The 20577-nt window shown below is 42.5% G+C and overlaps 2 protein-coding genes across 2 annotated transcripts in view; one reads left to right on the forward strand and one right to left on the reverse strand.

Moving 5' to 3' along the window:
* The window catches only part of EBPL (EBP like), a 40119-nt gene extending 19589 nt beyond the window's left edge, over nt 1–20530 (reverse strand). Inside the window, exon 1 of the mRNA XM_007193761.2 lies at nt 20296–20530. Within this exon, the coding sequence (XP_007193823.2) occupies nt 20296–20466 (171 nt within the window). The 5' untranslated portion in view covers nt 20467–20530. The remainder of the gene's footprint in view (nt 1–20295) is intronic.
* The window catches only part of SETDB2 (SET domain bifurcated histone lysine methyltransferase 2), a 306643-nt gene that overhangs the window by 213732 nt on the left and 72334 nt on the right, over nt 1–20577 (forward strand). The gene's annotated exons all lie outside the window — the stretch shown is intronic.

Genomic DNA, 20577 nt, shown 5'->3' on the forward strand with positions numbered 1-20577 from the left:
ACTTAAAGAATATTTCTCCCCTTTTAAGAATATACCCTTCTCTGCTGAGGCAGTTGTTACGATTAGAGATTTGAAACCTTCCAAGGCTCATCTTAATTGGACATGTGTATTACCACATTATTACATAGGGATGGCATGAAAATTAAAAGTTAATCCAACTAAAGGAAATGGCAAGGAGGGGTCACAAAAGGGACAGAGGAAGAATTAACATTTACTGAACTCTGCTAAACGCCAGGCACTGTGCTGGTGCCCTACATCTTTGCTATTCAAATGTGGTCCACAAACCACAGCATGAGTACCTCCTGGGAGCTTGTGACAAATGCAGAATCCCAGACCCTATCCCAGACCTATGGAGTCAGAATCTACATTATAAAAAGATCCCCAGGTGATTACTATGCACAGTCAAGTTTGAGAAGCACGGCCCTAAATTACAAAGCTTTATTTGATCCTATAACAACAATTTGAAGAAAATATTATTTCTATACTTTATAGACATGGCCCCCAAATTCATGTTGAAATCTTTCCCCCGAAAGATGATGGTATTAGGAGGTGCTTAAGCCTTGAGGGTGGAACCATCATGAATGGGATCAATGCCTTATAAAAGAGGCTCCTGAGAGACCCCTAGTCCCATCCACCCAGGTGCCAGCTATGAACCGGGAAGCAGGTTCTCACCTGACCATGCTGGTGTCCTGATCTCTGACTTCCAGCCTCCAGAACTGTGAGAAATAAATTTCTGTTGTTTATAAGCCACCCAGTCTGTGGTATTTTGTTATAGCAGCCTGAAAGGATTAACACAATAAGGAAACCAAGACAGAAAAAGTCCTTTCTTCCTTTTTTTTTGAACATACATTTTGCTTTTCATTTCTCTTTGCTGCCAAAAGGATTTAATGCAAACTACGAGTCTTAGCAAACAATGAAATAAATAGTTGTACATTTTTACTATGCAGTAAAGGGGGAAACCACTGTAGCGAGAATCTTGACTTTTCTGTACATGCTCTGCAAAGACTCCTCAGCCTGTACTTCTCACACACGTTTAATGCACATATATTCCATAATGCACATATATTCCTTCCTTCCCCTCCGCATGACAGAAAGGGTTTTCAGCAGGGAAAGGGGTGCTGCCCAAGGTTTCACAGGTGGGAAATGGCTGGGCCAGCTGCACCAGCACATCGTTGGACCCCAAAGCCCATACTCTTCCCACCTGCCCACTCCGCCCCAGGCTTCTTGAATAACAGTCAGACCTCCTCTGTAACAGCCCTGCGTAACTAGCACCGCCCTGCGTAACTAGCACCGCCCTGCGTAACTAGCACCGCCCTGCGTAACTAGCACCGCCCTTGAAAGGCAGCCTGTGGCATGTGTGAGGGTGAGCGACAGGACAGAGAAGCACCAGGAAACCATGTCGTAAGAAACAGTGGAGCTGTTTTATAGACCCGGGATTCAACTTCCCTTTGGGTTACACAAGAGGGCACAAGTAGGACCCTAGAAGTAGAAGTCATAAGGAGGCTAATTTTAGCTCAACATAAGGAAACATTTTCTTGTAACTAGAGCTATTCTGTTTTGGAAAGACGACACTGACAAAGTTTTCAAGCAAAGGGCGGATGACCCAACACCTGTCTGGACTCTTAGTAAAATTCCTATACAAGGGGGAGGCCGGCCTATTTGGCTCCTAAAGGCCCTTGCTCGACTATGGCGGCTTTCTCACTTGCCACACACAGTACTGGGCATTTCCTTATTTTATTTTATTTTCTGAATACCTTTTGGCCACGGGACATGTGGGATCTTAGTTCCCTGATCGGGGATTGAACCCGCATCCCCTGCATTGGAAGTGCAGAGTCTTAACCACTGGACCGCCAGGGAAGTCCCTGGGTGCTCCTTTAGATGCGTGGGTCACGATGCACGCCGTGCCCAGCATGGCTCCACCCCCAGTTCCCATGGGCTGGACCGTGTTCTACACTGTGACGGCCACTCCTTTGGCTGTAGGTGATTGGATCAGAGGATCAGGAGGGACAAGGAGGAAGGCAGTGCACAGGCTGGGCCTGGCCGACAAAGCAGCCTACCCAAAATGCCACCCTCAAACACAGATGAGCTGGGCTCGTGAAATGCTTACTCTCTGGAACACAAACTCAGAAACAGGGAATGAATCCAATCAGATTCTGAAAATTAATATGTAGGAGAGGTCAGGAGAGGCCAAGAACAAATCAACATTATGAATGAACTCAAGTTACCAGGAGACATGGTGTATTAGTTTGGTTGGGCTGCCACAAAAAAGTACCACAAACTGGGTGGCTTAAAACCACAAATACTTATTATCTCACAGTTCCAGAGGCTGGATGTCCAGGATGAAGGTGTCAGCAGGGTTGGTTTCTTCTGAGGGCTGCAAGGGAGACTCTGTTCCATGCCCCTCCTTCTACACCTTCTAGGGGCTTGATGGCAAACTTTGGCGTTCCTTGGCTTGTAGAAGCATCACTCTGATCTATGCCTTCATGTTCACATAGTGTTCTCCCCGTGTGTATGTCCCTACATCCAAATTCCCCCCTTTTATAAAGACACCAGTCGTTATTAGGTGAGGAACCATGCTAATGACCTCATTTTTTTTCTAATGACTTCATTTTAAGTTAATTACACCTGTAAAGACCAGATCTCTAAATAGGGCCACATTCTGAGGTCATGGGGGTTAGGACCCCAACATGGGTTTTTTTGGTAGGGACACAATTCAACCCATATTCAACACACATGGATATGGGTAGAGGCTGGACTTCCCAGCCTCAAGAACATGAGAAATAAATGTCTGTTGTTTAAGCCACCCAGTCGGTGATATTTTTGTTATATCAACCCTAGCAGACTAAGACACTAAATGCTGGTGAGAATGTGGAGCAACTGGAATGCTCAAGTATTGCTGGTGGGAATGGAAAATGGTAGAGCCACTTTGGAAAATAGTTTGGCAGTTTCTACTCTAGTTAAAGAATCCCACTTGTAGGCATTTACACAGGAGAAATAATATATATGCCCACACAAAGACTTAGAAGTAGATACCCACAGCTGCCTTATTTATAACAGCCAAAAACTAGAAACAACCCAAATGTTAACTGGTAAATGGATAAATAAATTGGGATATAGCCATATACTGGGATACTAGTCAGCAGATCATGCTAAATGAAAGACTACATACTGTATGATTTCATTTATATGAAATTCTAGAAATGGCAAAACTTTAGTGACAATAAATCAGATTAGTGTTTCCTGGGGCCAGAGGTCAGGGCTGGGATCATCTACAAAGGGACATAAGAAGACTTTCAAAAAGTGATGAAAATGTTCTATACTACTACTGTGATGGTGGTTGGTTGCATAACTCTATACAATCACCAAAATTCATCAGACCGTATACGAAATGGGTGAATTTTATTGTATATAAATTATAACTCAATAAAGCTGGAGGGGGAAAAAGAGAATTTAGAAAAGTGGCTGGTTACTATATAGATATAGATATAACCCGGTAATTTTCACTTATCACAATAGTCTGTTAGAATACAAAGGAGAAAACTCTCATAGTAGCAATAAAAATATAAAATATTTAGAAGTAAACTTTAAGAGACTATAACAGAAGATTTAAACAAATTGAGATCCACTCAATTCTTAGAAGAGACTCAGTATTGCACAGATATCATTTAATCTCAAATTAATCTATACATTTAAGAAAATCCCAAATCAAAATACCAAATTTTAGAACTTGGCAAAATGAATCTAAAGTTCATCTGGAAGGATATATAGTAACGTGTTTGAAAAAGGGTGATAAGTTGGCTTCGTTGGCTATTCAAAAGCACTACAGGGGCTTCCCTGGTGGTGCAGTGGTTAAGAATACGCCTGCCAATGCAGGGGACACGGGTTTGAGCCCTGGTCTGAGAAGATCCCACCTGCCGCAGAGCAACTAAGCCCGTGCACCATAACTACTGAGCCCGTGCGCCACAGCTACTGAGCCTGAGCTCTAGAGCCCGCGAGCCACAACTACGGAAGCCCTCACGCCTAGAGCCCGTGCTCCACAATAAGAGAAGCCACCGCAATGAGAAGCTCATGCGCTGCAACAAAGAGTAGCCCCAGCTCGCCACAACTAGAGAAAGCCCGCACGCAGCAACGAAGACCCAAGGCAGCCAAAAATAAAAATAAATAAAATAAATAAATCTTAAAAATAAAAAGCACTATAATGCTAAAATAGTAAGAAACAGAACTGAAACCAAAAGATTCATAAAATAAAACTAAATTAAAAAAAATCCCAAACATATCTACACATATAAAAGATTTTAGCATATGATAAAAATGGAATTTCAAGTAAGTGGAGAAAGAATGGATTATTCAATAAATGAAGTTGAGACACCTTCTTGCTCCCCCCAGAAAAGTGTATAATAAAATGTAAAATTACACATTTATAATTTAAATGTAAAATTATTTGCACTAACATATGACTATCTCTTTCAGATCAATAAGGAAAAGATGAACAGCCTCATAGGAAAACAGGCTATAGGGAATTCCCTGGCAGTCCAGTGGTTAGGACTCCATGCTTTCACTGCCGAAGAGCCAGGGTTCGATCCCTGGTCAGGGAACTAAGATCCCACAAGCTGCACAGCGTGGCAAAAGAAAAAGAAAAACAGGGTATAGGGGGTGGACCCAGGACTCAGCCCCAGATTCCTGTCCCAAAGTCTGGTACAGAACAGCAGAGCTACCCTCCCTCAAGAAAACATGAGGCTCAGGCACTGAGGATATCAGCTGTGATGAGGATGGAGCAAAGACTAGATACTCCTTTTTTCTGGGAATCATGTAAGTCTCCTGCATTCTCATGAGACTCTGCAAAAGAGAGAAGACCCCTAATAACTGAGGTTGAATTTATTTCCCACTCCCAGGCAGGACAGGAGCTTGCCAATTCAATTTATTTTCTTTTTTTTCCAGCTGTATTAAGGTATAATTGACAAATAAAATTGTAAGATATTTAAAGTGTATAATGTGAATGTTTGATATAATTGTAACAGGATTCCCACAATCGAGTTAGTTAACACACCCATCACTTCACATATTTACCTTTTAAAATTTTTGATAAAAGAAAGATGAGCTATTTCTTATATGACACATTTTGTGGTGGAAAAACTTATATCTCCTTAGACATACTTTTTTACTTGAATCTCAGGTTTGAAATTTGTCCTACAGAAGAAAAGACATCTGTTTAAGAATGGTTATTGTAGTTTCTTGTTTGTTTTTAGGAGCAAAAAACAAAAACAAACAAAAAAACCCTGGGCTTCCTTGGTGGTGGAGTGGTTAAGAATCCGCCTGCCAATGCAGGGGACACAGGTTCGAGCCCTGGTCCAGGAAGATCCCACATGCCATGGAGCAACTAAGCCCATGCACCACCAACTACTGAGCCTGCACTCTAGAGCCCTCAAGCCACAACTACTGAGCCTCCGTGCCTGAAGCCCGTGCTCCGCAACAAGAGAAGCCACCGCAATGAGAAGCCCGGAACTAGAGAAAGCCCGTGCACAGCAATGAAGACCCAATGCAGCCAAAAATAAATAAATTAAAAGAAAAAATTTTATTAAAAAAAAAAACAACCAAAACTGAAGGTTGCATGGTTGGTTCAATTATGGTATATCCATTCTATGGAAAAAGGATATTTTGACCCGGGTCCCCCAGAAAGTATCATGCTATGTTCTACTACTTTTATGGGGATTGCTATCCCAAGGAGGCAGAGGAGGGGAAATGGGAAATGGGACAAAGGAGAAGGATGAATCAGATATGAGGGCGCCATTACTGGGATTAGTAACTCAGTAAGGCTGCTTAGTAACAAGCTAACTGATGTCTCAACCTTACATTTTTCTAGATATTTTACGAACTACTGCTTCTTTGGGGAGTTCATCTTGGGGGAGGACAGAAGAAGAATTTATCCTGTAGTTCCCAAATACCACCGTCAAAGGTTCAGCCTGTGGGCAGGTGTGTGGGAGCTGAGTGGGTCCCCAGGATCTCACACCCGAGTGGCATCCAAGGGGCTTGGGGCAGGAAGTGGGAGCAGGTGCTGCCTGGCTGGGCCCCAACGAAGCTGGAGTTGGTCGCTGTCACGGTGGCAGGACTAGAGCATACTGTCAAGGGTCCGATGAAGCCAAGAAGATCTGAGAGGATGCAAAAGAGGTATCTGATACAATATTGATACCTCGTACTGGATGAGTGTGAGAAAGTAGCTGATGGGAATATAAATGGGTACCATCTTTCTGAAATCTTTAAAAACCGGCTTCCCTTAGGGCCAGTAATTCTACTTCCAGGATTCATCCTGTGTAAATACTTAAGACAAGTGCATGAGAATGTACAGAGAGCATTCTATATAATTGCCAGCAACTGGGAAGAGCCTGTAAGTCCAACAATTAGGGATCGGTTAAATAGATTACACATAAAGTATAATGGAATCCTATGCAGTTATTTAAAATTATGAGGTAGTTCAATAGACTGATATGTATGGTCACTGAACATAGTTAAATGAAAAAAGTAACAAAGAATGAATAATACGATCCCATTTTTGTAAAGAGAATTCTGAAAAAAATATTTATCTGGATATATGTTTCCATATAAATTCTGGAAGATTATTTATTTATCTATCTATTTGTCTAGGCTGTGCTGGGTCTTACTTGCTGCACACGGGATCTTTGTCGTGGCATGTGGGAGCTTTTTTTTTTTATTTTTCAGTCGTGGCATGCGAACTCTTAGTTGCGGCATGCACGCGGGATCTAGTTCCCCCAACCAGGGATCAAACCCGGGTCCCCTGCATTGGGAGCACGAAGTCTTACCCACTGGACCACCAGGAAAGTCCCTGGAAGACTATTAAGAATACTAATAAAAATTATCTCTAGGTAATTTTATCTTTTTCTTCCTTTTAGATATATAAATGTTATGTTTTGCAATGATTGTGGGAATATACGATTTAAATAAATTTTGTTTTAAAAGACTGTCTGACATAGAAAAAGAACTGACATTTTAGATATCTGAGCAATTTGAGGCTTAAAATGTAAATGACTGATACTGCTATAAATTGAAAGGATAGAACCATTCTTCCGTTCATTCAATATTAACAAATATTCCATAATAGCTCCTACAAACCAGGCAAACATGGCAGGTACTAGAGACAGAGGAAGACAAAATAGCTACAAATTGTGCTTACTGTTATAAAGGAAAAAAGATATTTCCCTAGAGTATCTTTTCCATTTCAAAGTAAATAAATTTTAGTTGCATTAAAATTTTTTGAAGTATTTACATACTTCCTCCTTATACAAAAGATTTTAGGTCAATTACAACAAAAACATTCATTAAATGGTAAAATATACATAATTTACCCTGAATTTGGATCAATAAGAATGTCTATATGCATATCCATCTTTTGTTGTTATTATAGAGCTTAATGTGATTCTGAGCTTCCAAGCAGCCAAAGTGAAAAGGAGAAACATTTATATTGTTCTTGCTGTCAGAGAGAAACAGACAGACCAATTTTCTTTAGGAGAATTTAAGCTTCTCCTAGCACTTATCTGTGAAAGAAATTTCTCATATGGGTTTCACATTGAGAGTGATATTAGTAACTATTATTCTCCAAATGAAACAATAGGAGAAAAACTCTGCTATTCCATAAGCTCTGAGAGGACAAGGGCCATCCATTTTGTTTGCTTCTAGCACAGCAAGACGCAAGTACCTCAGCAGGCACTCAAATTTTGTGGAAATGAGGAACAACAGAAAAACATGTCATTTCTGAGATGTGGCTAAATAGACAGCTATCCCTATTGCTAAGGAACATCCTTCTTCATGATGTTAGAAAACAGACTGAATTTTGGTCTGCAGAAGTACAAGGGCTGTCTACCCACACCCTAAATAATGGACAGTGGGTCATTATGGGTGCTATTCCCTAGGCTTTTAATTAGGCACCATTTCTAAGTTTATACTAAGGTTCTCCAGAGAAACAGAACCACTGGGAGATTATATCTATATCTAAATCTATATGTATATATAGGCCTATCTATCTACCTAAAGAGATTAATCATAAGGGACTGGCTTATGCAATTATGAAGGCTGACAAGTCCCACCATCTGCAGGGTGAGTCGTCAGCAAGCTAGAGACCCAAGAAAGCTAATGTAGTTCTAAGTCCAGAGGCCTGAGAACAGGGAGAACCAATGGTGGCGATCTAGTCTGAAGACCAGCAGGCTTGAGACCCAGGAAAAGTCATTGTTTCAGTTCAAGTCCGAGGGCAGTACAAAGCCAATGTCCCAGTTTGAAGGTAGTCAGGCAGAAGGATTTCTTGCTGACTTGAGGAAAGGCCAGTTGTTTTGCTCTAGTCAGGCCTTCAATGGATGGGATGAAGCCCACCCATGTTAGGGAGGGCACTCTGCTTTACTCTACCAATTTAAATACTGACCTCATCCAAAAACACCCTCACAGAAACACCCAGAATAACGTTTGTCAAAATATCTGGGTACCGAGGAGCTTCAAGATGGCAGAGGAGTAAGACGTGGAGATCACCTTCCTCCCCACAGATACATCAGAAATACATCTACATGTGGAACAACTCCTACAGAACACTTACTGAACGCTGGCAGAAGACGTCAGACTTCCCAAAAGGCAAGAAACTCCCCACGTACCTGGGTAGGGCAAAAGAAAAAAGAAAAAACAGAGACAAAAGAATAGGGACGGGACCTGCACCAGTGGGAGGGAGCTGTGAAGGAGGAAAGGTTTCCACACACTAGGAAGCCCCTTCGCGGGCGGAGACTGCGGGTGGCAGAGGGGGGGAGCTTCGGAGCCACGGAGGAGAGCGCAGCAACAGGGGTGCGGAGGGCAAAGCAGAGAGGTTCCCGCACAGAGGATCGGTGCCGACCAGCACTCACCAGCCCGAGAGGCTTGTCTGCTCACCCGCCGGGGCGGGCGGGGGCTGGGAGCTGAGCCTCGGGCTTCGGTCGGATCGCAGGGAGAGGACTGGGGTTGGCGGCGTGAACACAGCCTGAAGTGGTTAGCGCACCACAGCTAGCCGGGAGGGAGTCTGGGAAAAGGTCTGGAACTGCCTAAGAGGCAAGAGACTTTTTCTTGCCTCATTGTTTCCTGGTGCGCAAGGAGAGGGGATTAAGAGCGCCACTTAAAGGAGCTCCAGAGACGGGCACGAGCCGCGGCTATCAACGCAGACCCCAGAGACGGGCATGGGACGCTAAGACTGCTGCTGCCGCCACCAAAAAGCCTGTGTGCAAGAACAGGTCACTATGTACACCTCCCCTGCTGGGAGCCTGTGCAGCCCGCCACTGCCAGGCTCCCGTGATCCAGGGACAACTTCCCCGGGAGAACACACGGCGCCTCAGGCTGGTGCAACGTCACTCTGGTCTCTACCGCCGCAGGCTCACCCCGCATCCGTACCCCTCCCTCCCCCCGGCCTGAGTGAGCCAGAGCCCCCAAATCAGCGGTTCCTTTAACCCTGTCCTGTCTGAGGGAAGAACAGACGCCCTCAGGCGACCTACACGCAGAGGCGGAGGGCAGACACCAAAAACAACAGGAACTACGAACCTGCAGCCTGCAAAAAGGAGACCCCAATCACAGTAAGTTAAGCAATATGAGGAGACAGAGAAAAACACAGCAGATGAAGGAGCAAGGTAAAAACCCACCAGACCTAACAAATGAAGAGGAAATAGGCAGTCTACCTGAAAAAGAATTCAGAATAATGATAGTACAGATGATCCAAAATCTTGGAAATAGAATGGAGAAAATACAAGAAACGTTTAACAAGGACCTAGAAGAACTAAAGAGTAAACAAACAGTGATGAACAACACAATAAATGAAATTAAAAATTCTCTAGAAGGAATCAATAGCAGAATAACTGAGGCAGAAGAACGGATAAGCGACCTGGAAGATAAAATAGTGGAAATAACTACTGCAGAGCAGAATAAAGAAAAAAGAATGAAAAGAACTGAGGACAGTCTCAGAGACCTCTGGGACAACATTAAACGCACCAACATTCGAACTATAGGGGTCCCAGAGGAAGAAGAGAAAAAGAAAGGGACTGAGAAAATATTTGAAGAGATTATAGTTGAAAACTCCCCTAATATGGGAAATGGAATAGTTAATCAAGTCCGGGAAGCACAGAGAGTCCCATACAGCATAAATCCAAGGAGAAACACACCAAGATACATATTAATCAAACTATCAAAAATTAAATACAAAGAAAACATATTAAAAGCAGCAAGGGAAAAACAACAAATAACACACAAGGGAATCCCCATAAGGTTAACAGCTGATCTTTCAGCAGAAACTCTGCAAGCCAGAAGGGAGTGGCAGGACATAATTACAGTGATGAAGGGGAAAAACCTACAACCAAGATTACTCTACCCAGCAAGGATCTCATTCAGATTTGACGGAGAAATTAAAACCTTTACAGACAAGCAAAAGCTAAGAGGATTCAGCATCACCAAACCAGCTTTACAACAAATGCTAAAGGAACTTCTCTAGGCAGGAAACACAAGAGAAGGAAAAGATCTACAATAACAAACCCAAAACAATTAAGAAAATGGGAATAGGAACATACATATCGATAATTACCTTAAATGTAAATGGATTAAATGTTCCCACCAAAAGACATAGACTGGCTGAATGAATACAAAAACAAGACCCGTATATATGCTTTCTACAAGAGACCAATTTCAGACCTAGGGACACATACAGACTGAAAGTGAGGGGATGGAAAAAGATATTCCACAAAAATGGAAATCAAAAGAAAGCTGGAGTAGCAATACTCGTATCAGATAAAATAGACTTTAAAACAAAGACTATTACAAGAGACAAAGAAGGACACTACATAATGATCAAGGGATGAATCCAAGAAGAAGATATAACAATTGTAAATACTTATGCACCCACCATAGGAGCACCTCAATACATAAGGCAAATACTAACAGCCATAAAAGGGGAAATCGACAGTAACACAATCATAGTAGGGGACTTTAACACCCCACTTTCACCAATGGACAGATCATCCAAAATGAAAATAAATACGGAAACACAAGCTTTAAATGATACATTAAACAAGATGGACTTAATTGATATTTATAGGACATTCCATCCAAAAACAACAGAATACACTTTCTTCTCAGGTGCTCAAGCAACATTCTCCAGGATAGATCATATCTTGGGTCACAAATCAAGCCTTGGTAAATTTAAGAAAATTGAAATCGTATCAAGTATCTTTTCCGACCACAATGCTATGAGACTAGATATCAATTACAGGAAAAAATCTGTAAAAAATACAAACACATGGAGGCTAAACAATACACTACTTAATAACCAAGAGATCACTGAAGAAATCAAAGAGGAAATCAAAAAATACCTAGAAACAAATGACAATGAAAACATGATGACCCAAAACCTATGGGATGCAGCAAAAGCAGTTCTAAGAGGGAAGTTTATAGCAATACAATCCTACCTTAAGAAATAAGAAACACCTCAAATAAACAACCTCACCTTACACCTAAAGCAATTAGAGAAAGAAGAACAAAAAACCCCCAAAGTTAGCAGAAGGAAAGAAATCATAAAGATCAGATCAGAAATAAATGAAAAAGAAATGAAGGAAACGATAGCAAAGATCAATAAAACTAAAAGCTGGTTCTTTGAGAAGATAAACAAAATTGATAAACCATTAGCCAGACTCATCAAGAAAAAAAGGGAGACGACTCAAATCAATAGAATTAGAAATGAAAAAGGAGAAGTTACAACTGACACTGCAGAAATACAAAGGATCATGAGAGACTACTACAAGCAACTATATGCCAATAAAATGGACAACCAGGAATGGACAAATTCTTAGAAATGCACAACCTTCCAAGACTGAACCAGGAAGAAACAGAAAATATCAACAGACCAATCACAAGCACTGAAGTTGAAACTGTGATTAAAAATCTTCCAACAACAACAAAATCTTCCAACAAACAAAACCCAGGACCAGATGGCTTCACAGGCGAATTCTATCAGACATTTAGAGAAGAGCTAACACCTATCATTCTCAAACTCTTCCAAAATATAGCAGAGGGAGGAACACTCCCAAACTCATTCTATGAGGCCACAATCACTCTGATTCCAAAACCAGACAAAGATGTCACAAAGAAAGGAAACTACAGGCCAATATCACTGATGAACATAGATGCAAAAATCCTCAACAAAATACTAGCAGACAGAATCCAACAGCACATTAAAAGGATCATACACCACGATCAAGTGGGGTTTATCCCAGGAATGCAAGGATTCTTCAATATACACAAATCAATCAATGTGATACACCATATTAACAAATTGAATGAGAAAAACCATATGATCATCTCAATAGATGCAGAGAAAGCTTTCGACAAAATTCAACACACATTTATGATAAAAACCCTCCAGAAAGTAGGCACAGAGGGAACTTACTGCAACTTAATACAGGCCATATATGACAAACGCACAGCCAACATCGTCCTCAATGGTGAAAAACTGAAACCATTTCCACTAAGATCAGGACCAAGACAAGGTTGCCCACTCTCACCACTATTATTCAACATAGTTTTGGAAGTGTTAGCCACAGCAATCAGAGAAGAAAGAGAAATAAAAGGAATCCAAATCGGAAAAGAAGAAATAAAGCTGTCACTGTTTGCAGATGACATGATATTATATATAAAGAATCCTAAAGATGCTACCAGAAAACTACTAGAGCTAATCAATGAATTTGGTAAAGTAGCAGGATACAAAATTAATGCACAGAAATCTCTTGCATTCCTATACACTAATGATGAAAAATCTGAAACAGAAATTAAGAAAACACTACTATTTACCATTGCAATAAAAAGAATAAAATATCTAGGAATAAACCTAACTAAGGAGACAAAAGACCTGTATGCAGAAAATTACAAGACACTGGTGAAAGAAATTAAAGGTGATACAAACAGATGGAGAGATACACCATGTTCTTGGATTGGAAGAATCAACATTGTGAAAATGACTCTACCACCCAAAGCAATCTACAGATTCAATACAATCCCTATCAAACTACCACTGGCATTTTTCACAGAACTAGAACAAAAAATTTCACAATTTGTATAGAAACACAAAAGACCCCGAATAGCCAAAGCAATCTTGAGAAAGAAAAACGGAGCTGGAGGAATCAGGCGCCCTGACTTCAGACTATACTACAAAGCTACAGTAATCAAGAGAGTATGGTACTGGCACAAAAACAGAAATATAGATCAATGGAACAGGATAGAAAGCCCAGAGATAAACCCATGCACATATGGTCAACTAATCTATGACAAAGGAGGCAAGGCTATACAATGGAGAAAAGACAGCCTCTTCAATAAGTGGTGCTGGGAAAATTGGACAGCTACATGTAAAAGAATGAAATTAGAACACTCCCTAACACCATACACAAAAATAAACTCAAAATGGATTAAAGACCTAAATGTAAGGCCAGACACTATAAAACTGTTAGAGGAAAACACAGGCAGAACACTCTTTGACATAAATCACAGCAAGATCCTTTTTGACCCACCTCCTAGAGAAAGGGAAATAAAAACAAAAATAAACAAATGGGACCTAATGAAACTTAAAAGCTTTTGCACAGCAAAGGAAAACATAAACAAGACGAAAAGACAACCCTCAGAATGGGAGAAAACATTTGCAAATGAAGCAACTGACCAAGGATTAATCTCCAAAATTTACAAGCAGCTCATGCAGCTCAATATCAAAAAAACAAACAACCCAGTACAAAAATGGGCAGAAGACCTAAATAGACATTTCTCCAAAGAAGATATACAGATTGCCAACAAACATATGAAAGAATGCTCAACATCATTAATCATTAGAGAAATGCAAATCAAAACCACAATGAGATATCATCTCACACCCGTCAGAATGGCCATCATCAAAAAATCTACAAACAATAAACGTTGGAGAGGGTGTGGAGAAAAGGGAACCCTCTTGCACTGTTGGTGGGAATGTAAATTGATACAGCCACTATGGAGAACAGTATGGAGGTTCCTTAAAAAACTAAAAATAGAACTACCATATGACCCAGCAATCCCACTACTGGGCATATACCCTGAGAAAACCATAATTCAAAAAGAGTCATGTACCACAATGTTCACTGCAGCTCTATTTACAATAGCCAGGACACGGAAGCAACCTAAGTGTCCATCAACAGATGAATAGATAAAGAAGAAGTGGTACATATATACAATGGACTATTACTCAGCCATAAAAAGAAACGAAATGGAGTTATTTGTAGTGAGGTGGATGGAGGTAGAGTCTGTCATACAGATTGAAGTAAGTCAGAAAGAGAAAAACAAATAACAGTATGCTAACACATATATATGGAATCTAAGGAAAAAAAAAAAAAGGTCATGAAGAACCTAGTGGCAAGACGGAAATAAAGACACAGACCTACTAGAGAATGGACTGGAGGATACGGGGAGGGGGAAGTGTAAGCTGTGACAAAGTGAGAGAGTGGCATGGACATATATACACTACCAAACGTAAAATAGATAGCTAGTGGGAAGCAGTCACATAGCACAGGGAGATCTGCTCGGTGCTTTGTGACCACCTACAGGGGTGGGATAGGGAGGGTGGGAGGGAGGGAGACGCAAGAGGGAAGAGATATGGGGATATATGTATATGTGTAACTGATTCACTTTGTTACAAAGCAGAAACTAACACACCATTGTAAAGCAATTATACTCCAATAAAGATGTTAAAAAAACATTTTTTTTTATACCCCATGGCCCAGTCAAGCCGACACGTAAAATTAACCATAATAAACGTTTACCATTAATATACAGCTACACTAACTGTGATTCACCAGGCTCACCAAACAGCACAAGGACTATAAATTCATTTACCAGAGAGGATATCTATCTTAGAGCAGAACTGATGAAGATGACGATGCCAAAAAAGGAAAGGAAAACAGGAGACAGTAACAGACGGTGAATTAAAAGGCAACTTCAGACCTCATGGTAAAGTAGGAGGAGGAAGAAATTTTTAGAAAGTCCCAAGGTCGGAGGCTGAAGTTATTGTGGTGGAAGGCAAAGAACAGATGGTGATGTTAAATGGAAAAGGGTAATGTCCAAAATACACAAATCAATAGGGACTTAAGCAGCCTCAGGATTTCTTGAAGGCTACCCGTGGGTGTTAAGGCAGAATGAGAGACTACCCAGCCCAGATTTTCTGTGACAACTGCCCTGCACCCTGACAGACAAGCCCAAGTCGTGCTCCACAGTGATGAAAAGGTGGGAATGACTAGTCGAGGGGCTTGAGCAGAGGACAAGTGGTAGATTGAGGCAGATTCAGCTCTGCTGGAGGTCAGGCAGCACACGGTGTCTGTACGCACACACCTCTGCCCTTCACTCTCCCCTTGACCTGGCTCTTGCTCAGAAACACGCTCAGACCTTCCCATCTGAAACCCAGAGTCTCTCGCCTGCCCCTGCCTGTCTTTTGAGCTTTCCTTTGTAAACAAAGAAGAACAAAGGGTGTTGCTCAGCTCCCAGCTCTACAAGAATTAAGTCAATAGCCACTGCAGTCGCTGACAGCACACCCTGAGAGGAACTTGGGATGAAAGACAGGGTGAGACACTCTGTGCTTCAGAAAAACAGGCCCCATAGATAGTTAGATGCATATCTCAGGAAGAATTTTTAAGAGCCCAGATTCTTGCATCTCCCTGTACATGGAAAAGCACGGATATCATTAACTGGAGATATCTGCTCTTTGCGACTAGCAGTGATCTTTTACCAAGATGTAGGCTGACTGCACGTATTCCCGAGCCAAAAACCATAAACAAGCTGGTTTCTCCCCCATCGTTTGGGAGTAGTTTCCTCAGAGCTCCCAAGAGGTTGTCTCCCGGGCCATAGTCTTCAGTAAGGTCCCTGAATAAAACTCAAAACCCTTAGATTGTCCATTTTTCTTTAAGCCGGTGCCTTCCTACACTCTCTTTGCTCCCACCACCAAATCTCCTGAAGGTCTTGCATATGCAGCCTCCACTTCTTCTCTATCCCACCTGCTAAGCCCCTGCCTCTGGCTCCTGGTCCCTCCATTCAAGCAATACTACTCTACCACTGACTTCCTGATGGCTGCTCCCAGAGGCCCTGGCTCAGCCTTCACCTTTTTTTAAATGTTAAATTTTAATTTTTTTTAATGGTGCTGCGCATTTAACAGGGATCTTGAAATTCCCTCCCTTGGGTCCCAGGACCCAGCACTATCCTGTTCTTGGTCTTTCCCACTTTCTCCCCTTCGTGATCTTCCTCTCCCTGATTGTTCAGTGCAGACATTTTAAAAGACTCTGCTGTCATCCCTCAGCCTTTTCACCTTTCTGTTTTCTCTTACTCAGAAGTCACCCATCCCCAGGGCTTCCTGTTGTCTCCTCCAAGGCAGTGAGGAACTTCCAACTCTCTATTCTGTCCTGACTGTTCTCCCAAGAGGTCTTACATTTTCAATGCCTTCTGGCCATTTCCCCTCAACCACAACCCCAGCCCCAGATTCACAGTTCTAAAATCCGACTTTCCTGTCTTTGTTAACGTTATCAACATTATCCATGTCGGCCAGGTTCTAAACTCCAAGATCATCTCCACCCACAATGTAAAAGGGGTCACTTTGACTTACAAAATTCTCCCCTGCAAAGTCTCTCGTATTTATCTTTCCTCCCCATTTTAACTTCCACCATCAGCTTAGCTCAGCTCTTTCTTCTCACTCCTAAAATACTGCAATTGCTTTTAGCTGATCTGCTCGCCCCTGAACTGTCCTTTCCAATCCACCCTGCACCTGTTGGGAGACAATTCTCCTTGACTATCTCCTAGTCCTGACTTTTAACTGTCTGGGATGTCTGAGCACAGGCATTTACAGGTAATTTAAGAATATTTATGTAAGGAGACATTCCGAGGAAGTAGAGCTTAGAGACATCTCCCTCCTGAGAAAAAGACCTCGCCTCCTCTTCCCCAGAGAAGATTTGTTTTCATGCCTGAGTAAAGATACAGTCTCTCTCCAGAGAGAAATACGAGCAGGTCACCAGCAGCTCCATATAAGATGGGAGCCTAATTTGGGGGTTTTTTCCTGTAATGCACCCCCAGCATGCGCAGGTATCATCTGGCCCTCACTGTATTGCCCTGTGGAGCTTGGGGAATCGACCAGGCTAACTTGTTTAACTTGTAAGAAGGGTAAAATCTCAGACCCCTTACAGTTTGACTTAACACACCACCACCAAACTATCTTTTGAAAGATCTACTTTGGCTATACTTCCTTGCTTGAAACCCTTCAGTGGCTTCCTACCACAGAAGAAAACTCCAAGTCTTACCTGTCATTCAAGTTCCCTTTCCTGTCTGTCCTCCCACTTTATATAAGGGACTTAAGAATTTGAGGATTTTTGTATCCCCAGGGGTCATGGACGCAACCTACCATGCATACCAAAGGAGGATTATAGTATTGAGAAAGAAAGAGAAAGCAAAGTTTTCAATAATCATCTAGGTCTGTAGATGTTTGTCAGTTGGAGAGATGTTGCTGGAATCTTACCCTATGTAAATCTTGTGCTCTAATCAATCTGGACTTCCAGATGTTTCCCAAACATAGGAGTACACATCCTGCTTCCAGGCTCTGGCCGTGCCTAGAATGCTATACTTAGATCGCAGATGAGGGAAAACCCATGAAGCACCAGTGCAAGAAATGTCTATTGCCAACGTTTGAGGGATGGTGAGTCATGCCATTGATTTCCTCATGTATGTCACCATGGCTCCCACCAGATGGGAAACGAACCAGACCTTCATCTTGGCCATAACTGACTAAACTGAAGGTCAGTTCTGCAGCCCTGGATAACCACAGTCTGGCTGGACATCTGGGAGGTGAACTACCTCTGGGAATGCTTGGCCTGAAACTCTGTCCAATAGGGGAGCTCTGCATTTGATGGCGGCCAACAAACCCAAACATCTCCTCTATTTGAGAAGTAAAGGCAAAAGGGGGGAGGAGAGGCAGCTCAGGTTCTAGTGGGAACAAGTGAGTTGTGGTTTCAGATCTCCTCCAGCCTCTACATTCCAATCTTAGCTCCTGCCACATCTCTAGGTATTCTTGCAACGAACTCCCAATTATCCCAAAGATAATACAGACATGCATTTGTCTTGCAGGCCTCAACCATTTAGTCAAGTGCCTTCTCACCAATCTCCAAGACTTGTGTACCAAGATGCTGGTTGAAACACTGTGTGTAAATAGTAAATTTAACCAGCCAATACTAACGGGCCTGTTTTTATTTATCAATTGTAAGATATATCCCAATCTCAGAGACATAAAATATCAATTGTAAGATATATTGTAAGATCTATCCCAATTGTAAGATATATTGTAAGATCAATTGTAAGATATATCCCAATCTCAGAGACATAAAATATCAACAAAAGAAGCCACAGTGGTTATGTCATTCATTGTTGCAACATGCGAAAAAATGTGCATTTTAGAATTAAAGAACTAAGATATGGTGCATTCAAACAGTGGGATGTTTTGCAGCTGGGACAGGTAAATGGCACAAGATGAGGCTGTGGGTGGGGGCAGGGAGGCATTTCCTTCAGAACAAGGAGGGGGGAGAGTGGAGCAATGATTCCACCCATGGGGCTACACCTCAAGTTGCCACAAATGGAGATGTGTGTAGTGCTACCTGTCACAGTCTGTGCGTGAAAAGTAGAATTAATTTTAAACCAGGTGGTAGACATATGTGTATATGTTTGAGTGTTTTTATAACTTTTTTGTGTGTCTAAAATATAATACTCTCTTAAGTGGGCCTAGTAACCTGTTTTACTGCCCCTGTTCTTTGGGACACCTTGTGTTCAGTGACAGCTTAAAAATCAATTCTATAAATAAAGGAGTTAAGGGAAGTATTTACTGTCTGTTATCTCCACAAGCTGACTATTAGGAAAGAAGGAATTTCATCATTCCAGCAACATCTGGTATGTGCACATATCCAACGGATAAACATCTATATCCCTAGATGATTATCCAAAACTTTGCTTTCTCTTTCTTTCTCAATACTCCATCTCTCCCTCAGTATCCTCAGGTGGATTGCTTCCAGGACCCCTGGGGATACCAAATCCGCAAATGCTCCAGTCCCTTAGATAAAAATGTAGTAGTATTTGCATAGAACCTGACATCCTCCCTTATATTTTAACTTGTCTCTAGCTTACCTTTAATGCCTCACACAATGGAAACGCTATGTAAATAGCTGCAGGGAAGTAGGTTGTGAGGGTGGCAAATTCAAGTTTTGCTTTTTGGAAATTTCTGGAATTTTTTTTTTTTCTTTCTGGTATTTTCTGTTCTCCACTGGTTGAATCCGCAGCTGCCGAGGAGGATCGATTGTATAGACTCTGGCTTCACATTAGCTATAAGTTTGCCTAGATTTAAGCAAGGTCAAATTTGCAAAAAAAGATATTGTGGCGTAGTTTTAAACAAAGCTTTAAAAAAAGAAGTGCGTGCACGGGGAGGGGGGCATTTTCAATAGAATCCCTTAAATACAACCGTCCTGGCCATTTATAAAGTGAGTTGAACTTTTAAGGATACGTTTCCTAAAGCCTGGCGTGAAAGAAAGTGCAAGCTTTGGAGCCAGACTAAACCTGACTGAATCACGCCAGTTGTGTGGCACTATAAGGTCACCTAACTTTGCAGGGCCCGTTTTCTCCTCTGTAAAATGGGGACAATAATAAGTACCTTACGAGGTGTTCATAGGTCAGAAATTTTAAACACAGTACTGTGCCTGCATACAGTCGTCACCCAATAAATGGTGATTACTACTGCGGGGCGGGGGGCTGGTTTTGGTCCAGGGCCCAGCACGCCTCATCACCTCTCCCTGCTCCCTCTGGGGCATTCAAAAACTCTCTCAATTACGTTCAACATTTATGTGCAGGATAAGATGTTAAGTAAGCCAAGGCCTTTCGGTAGTTTACAAACCGACTAACAACACCGTACACGAATAACAATTTTCATGGTTTTCTGATTTTTTGGTGGTTTTTTTTTTTTTTTTTTGGTAGAGGAATTGGTACCATAGGGAGGCTGCGCTCTCTTTTTACAGACTTGGGACCTCGGAGAAGTGCAGCATCTGGCCAAAGGCCACGGGCACCGCGGCCTCCAGAGGTTTCCCGGGTCTCCCGCTACAGGGGACGGGGCGGCCGAGTCGTCCATGTCATTTTCTGGAAACTCTCTGGGACGAGGGCGGGAAGGGTCCCAAGACAGGCGGCGTCCGCCCGCGTTTTCGATGCCGAGGCGACCACACTTACCAGTGCGAAGTGCACCAGGGCGTCGAAGCAGAGCCAGGCTAGCGCCCCGCGGTCCGCAGCCCCCAGCCCGCGGCCCAGGCGCAGGCCCAGTGCGCAGCCCACGGCCAGCAGCGCGGCGCACAGCAGCAGCGGGCCTCCAGCCGCGGCACCCAGCTCCCAGCCGCCGCGCATGCTTCCTGCTCCCGACGCAGACCGCGGGGCACCAACAGCCAGGATTGCCCGGTGCGCCGGGAGAGGCGGGGCGGCGAGGGGGCGGGGCTACTCGGCCGGGGCGGGGCGGAG

Source organism: Balaenoptera acutorostrata, chromosome 18, assembly GCF_949987535.1.
Source record: "Balaenoptera acutorostrata chromosome 18, mBalAcu1.1, whole genome shotgun sequence".
NCBI lineage: Eukaryota > Metazoa > Chordata > Mammalia > Artiodactyla > Balaenopteridae > Balaenoptera > Balaenoptera acutorostrata.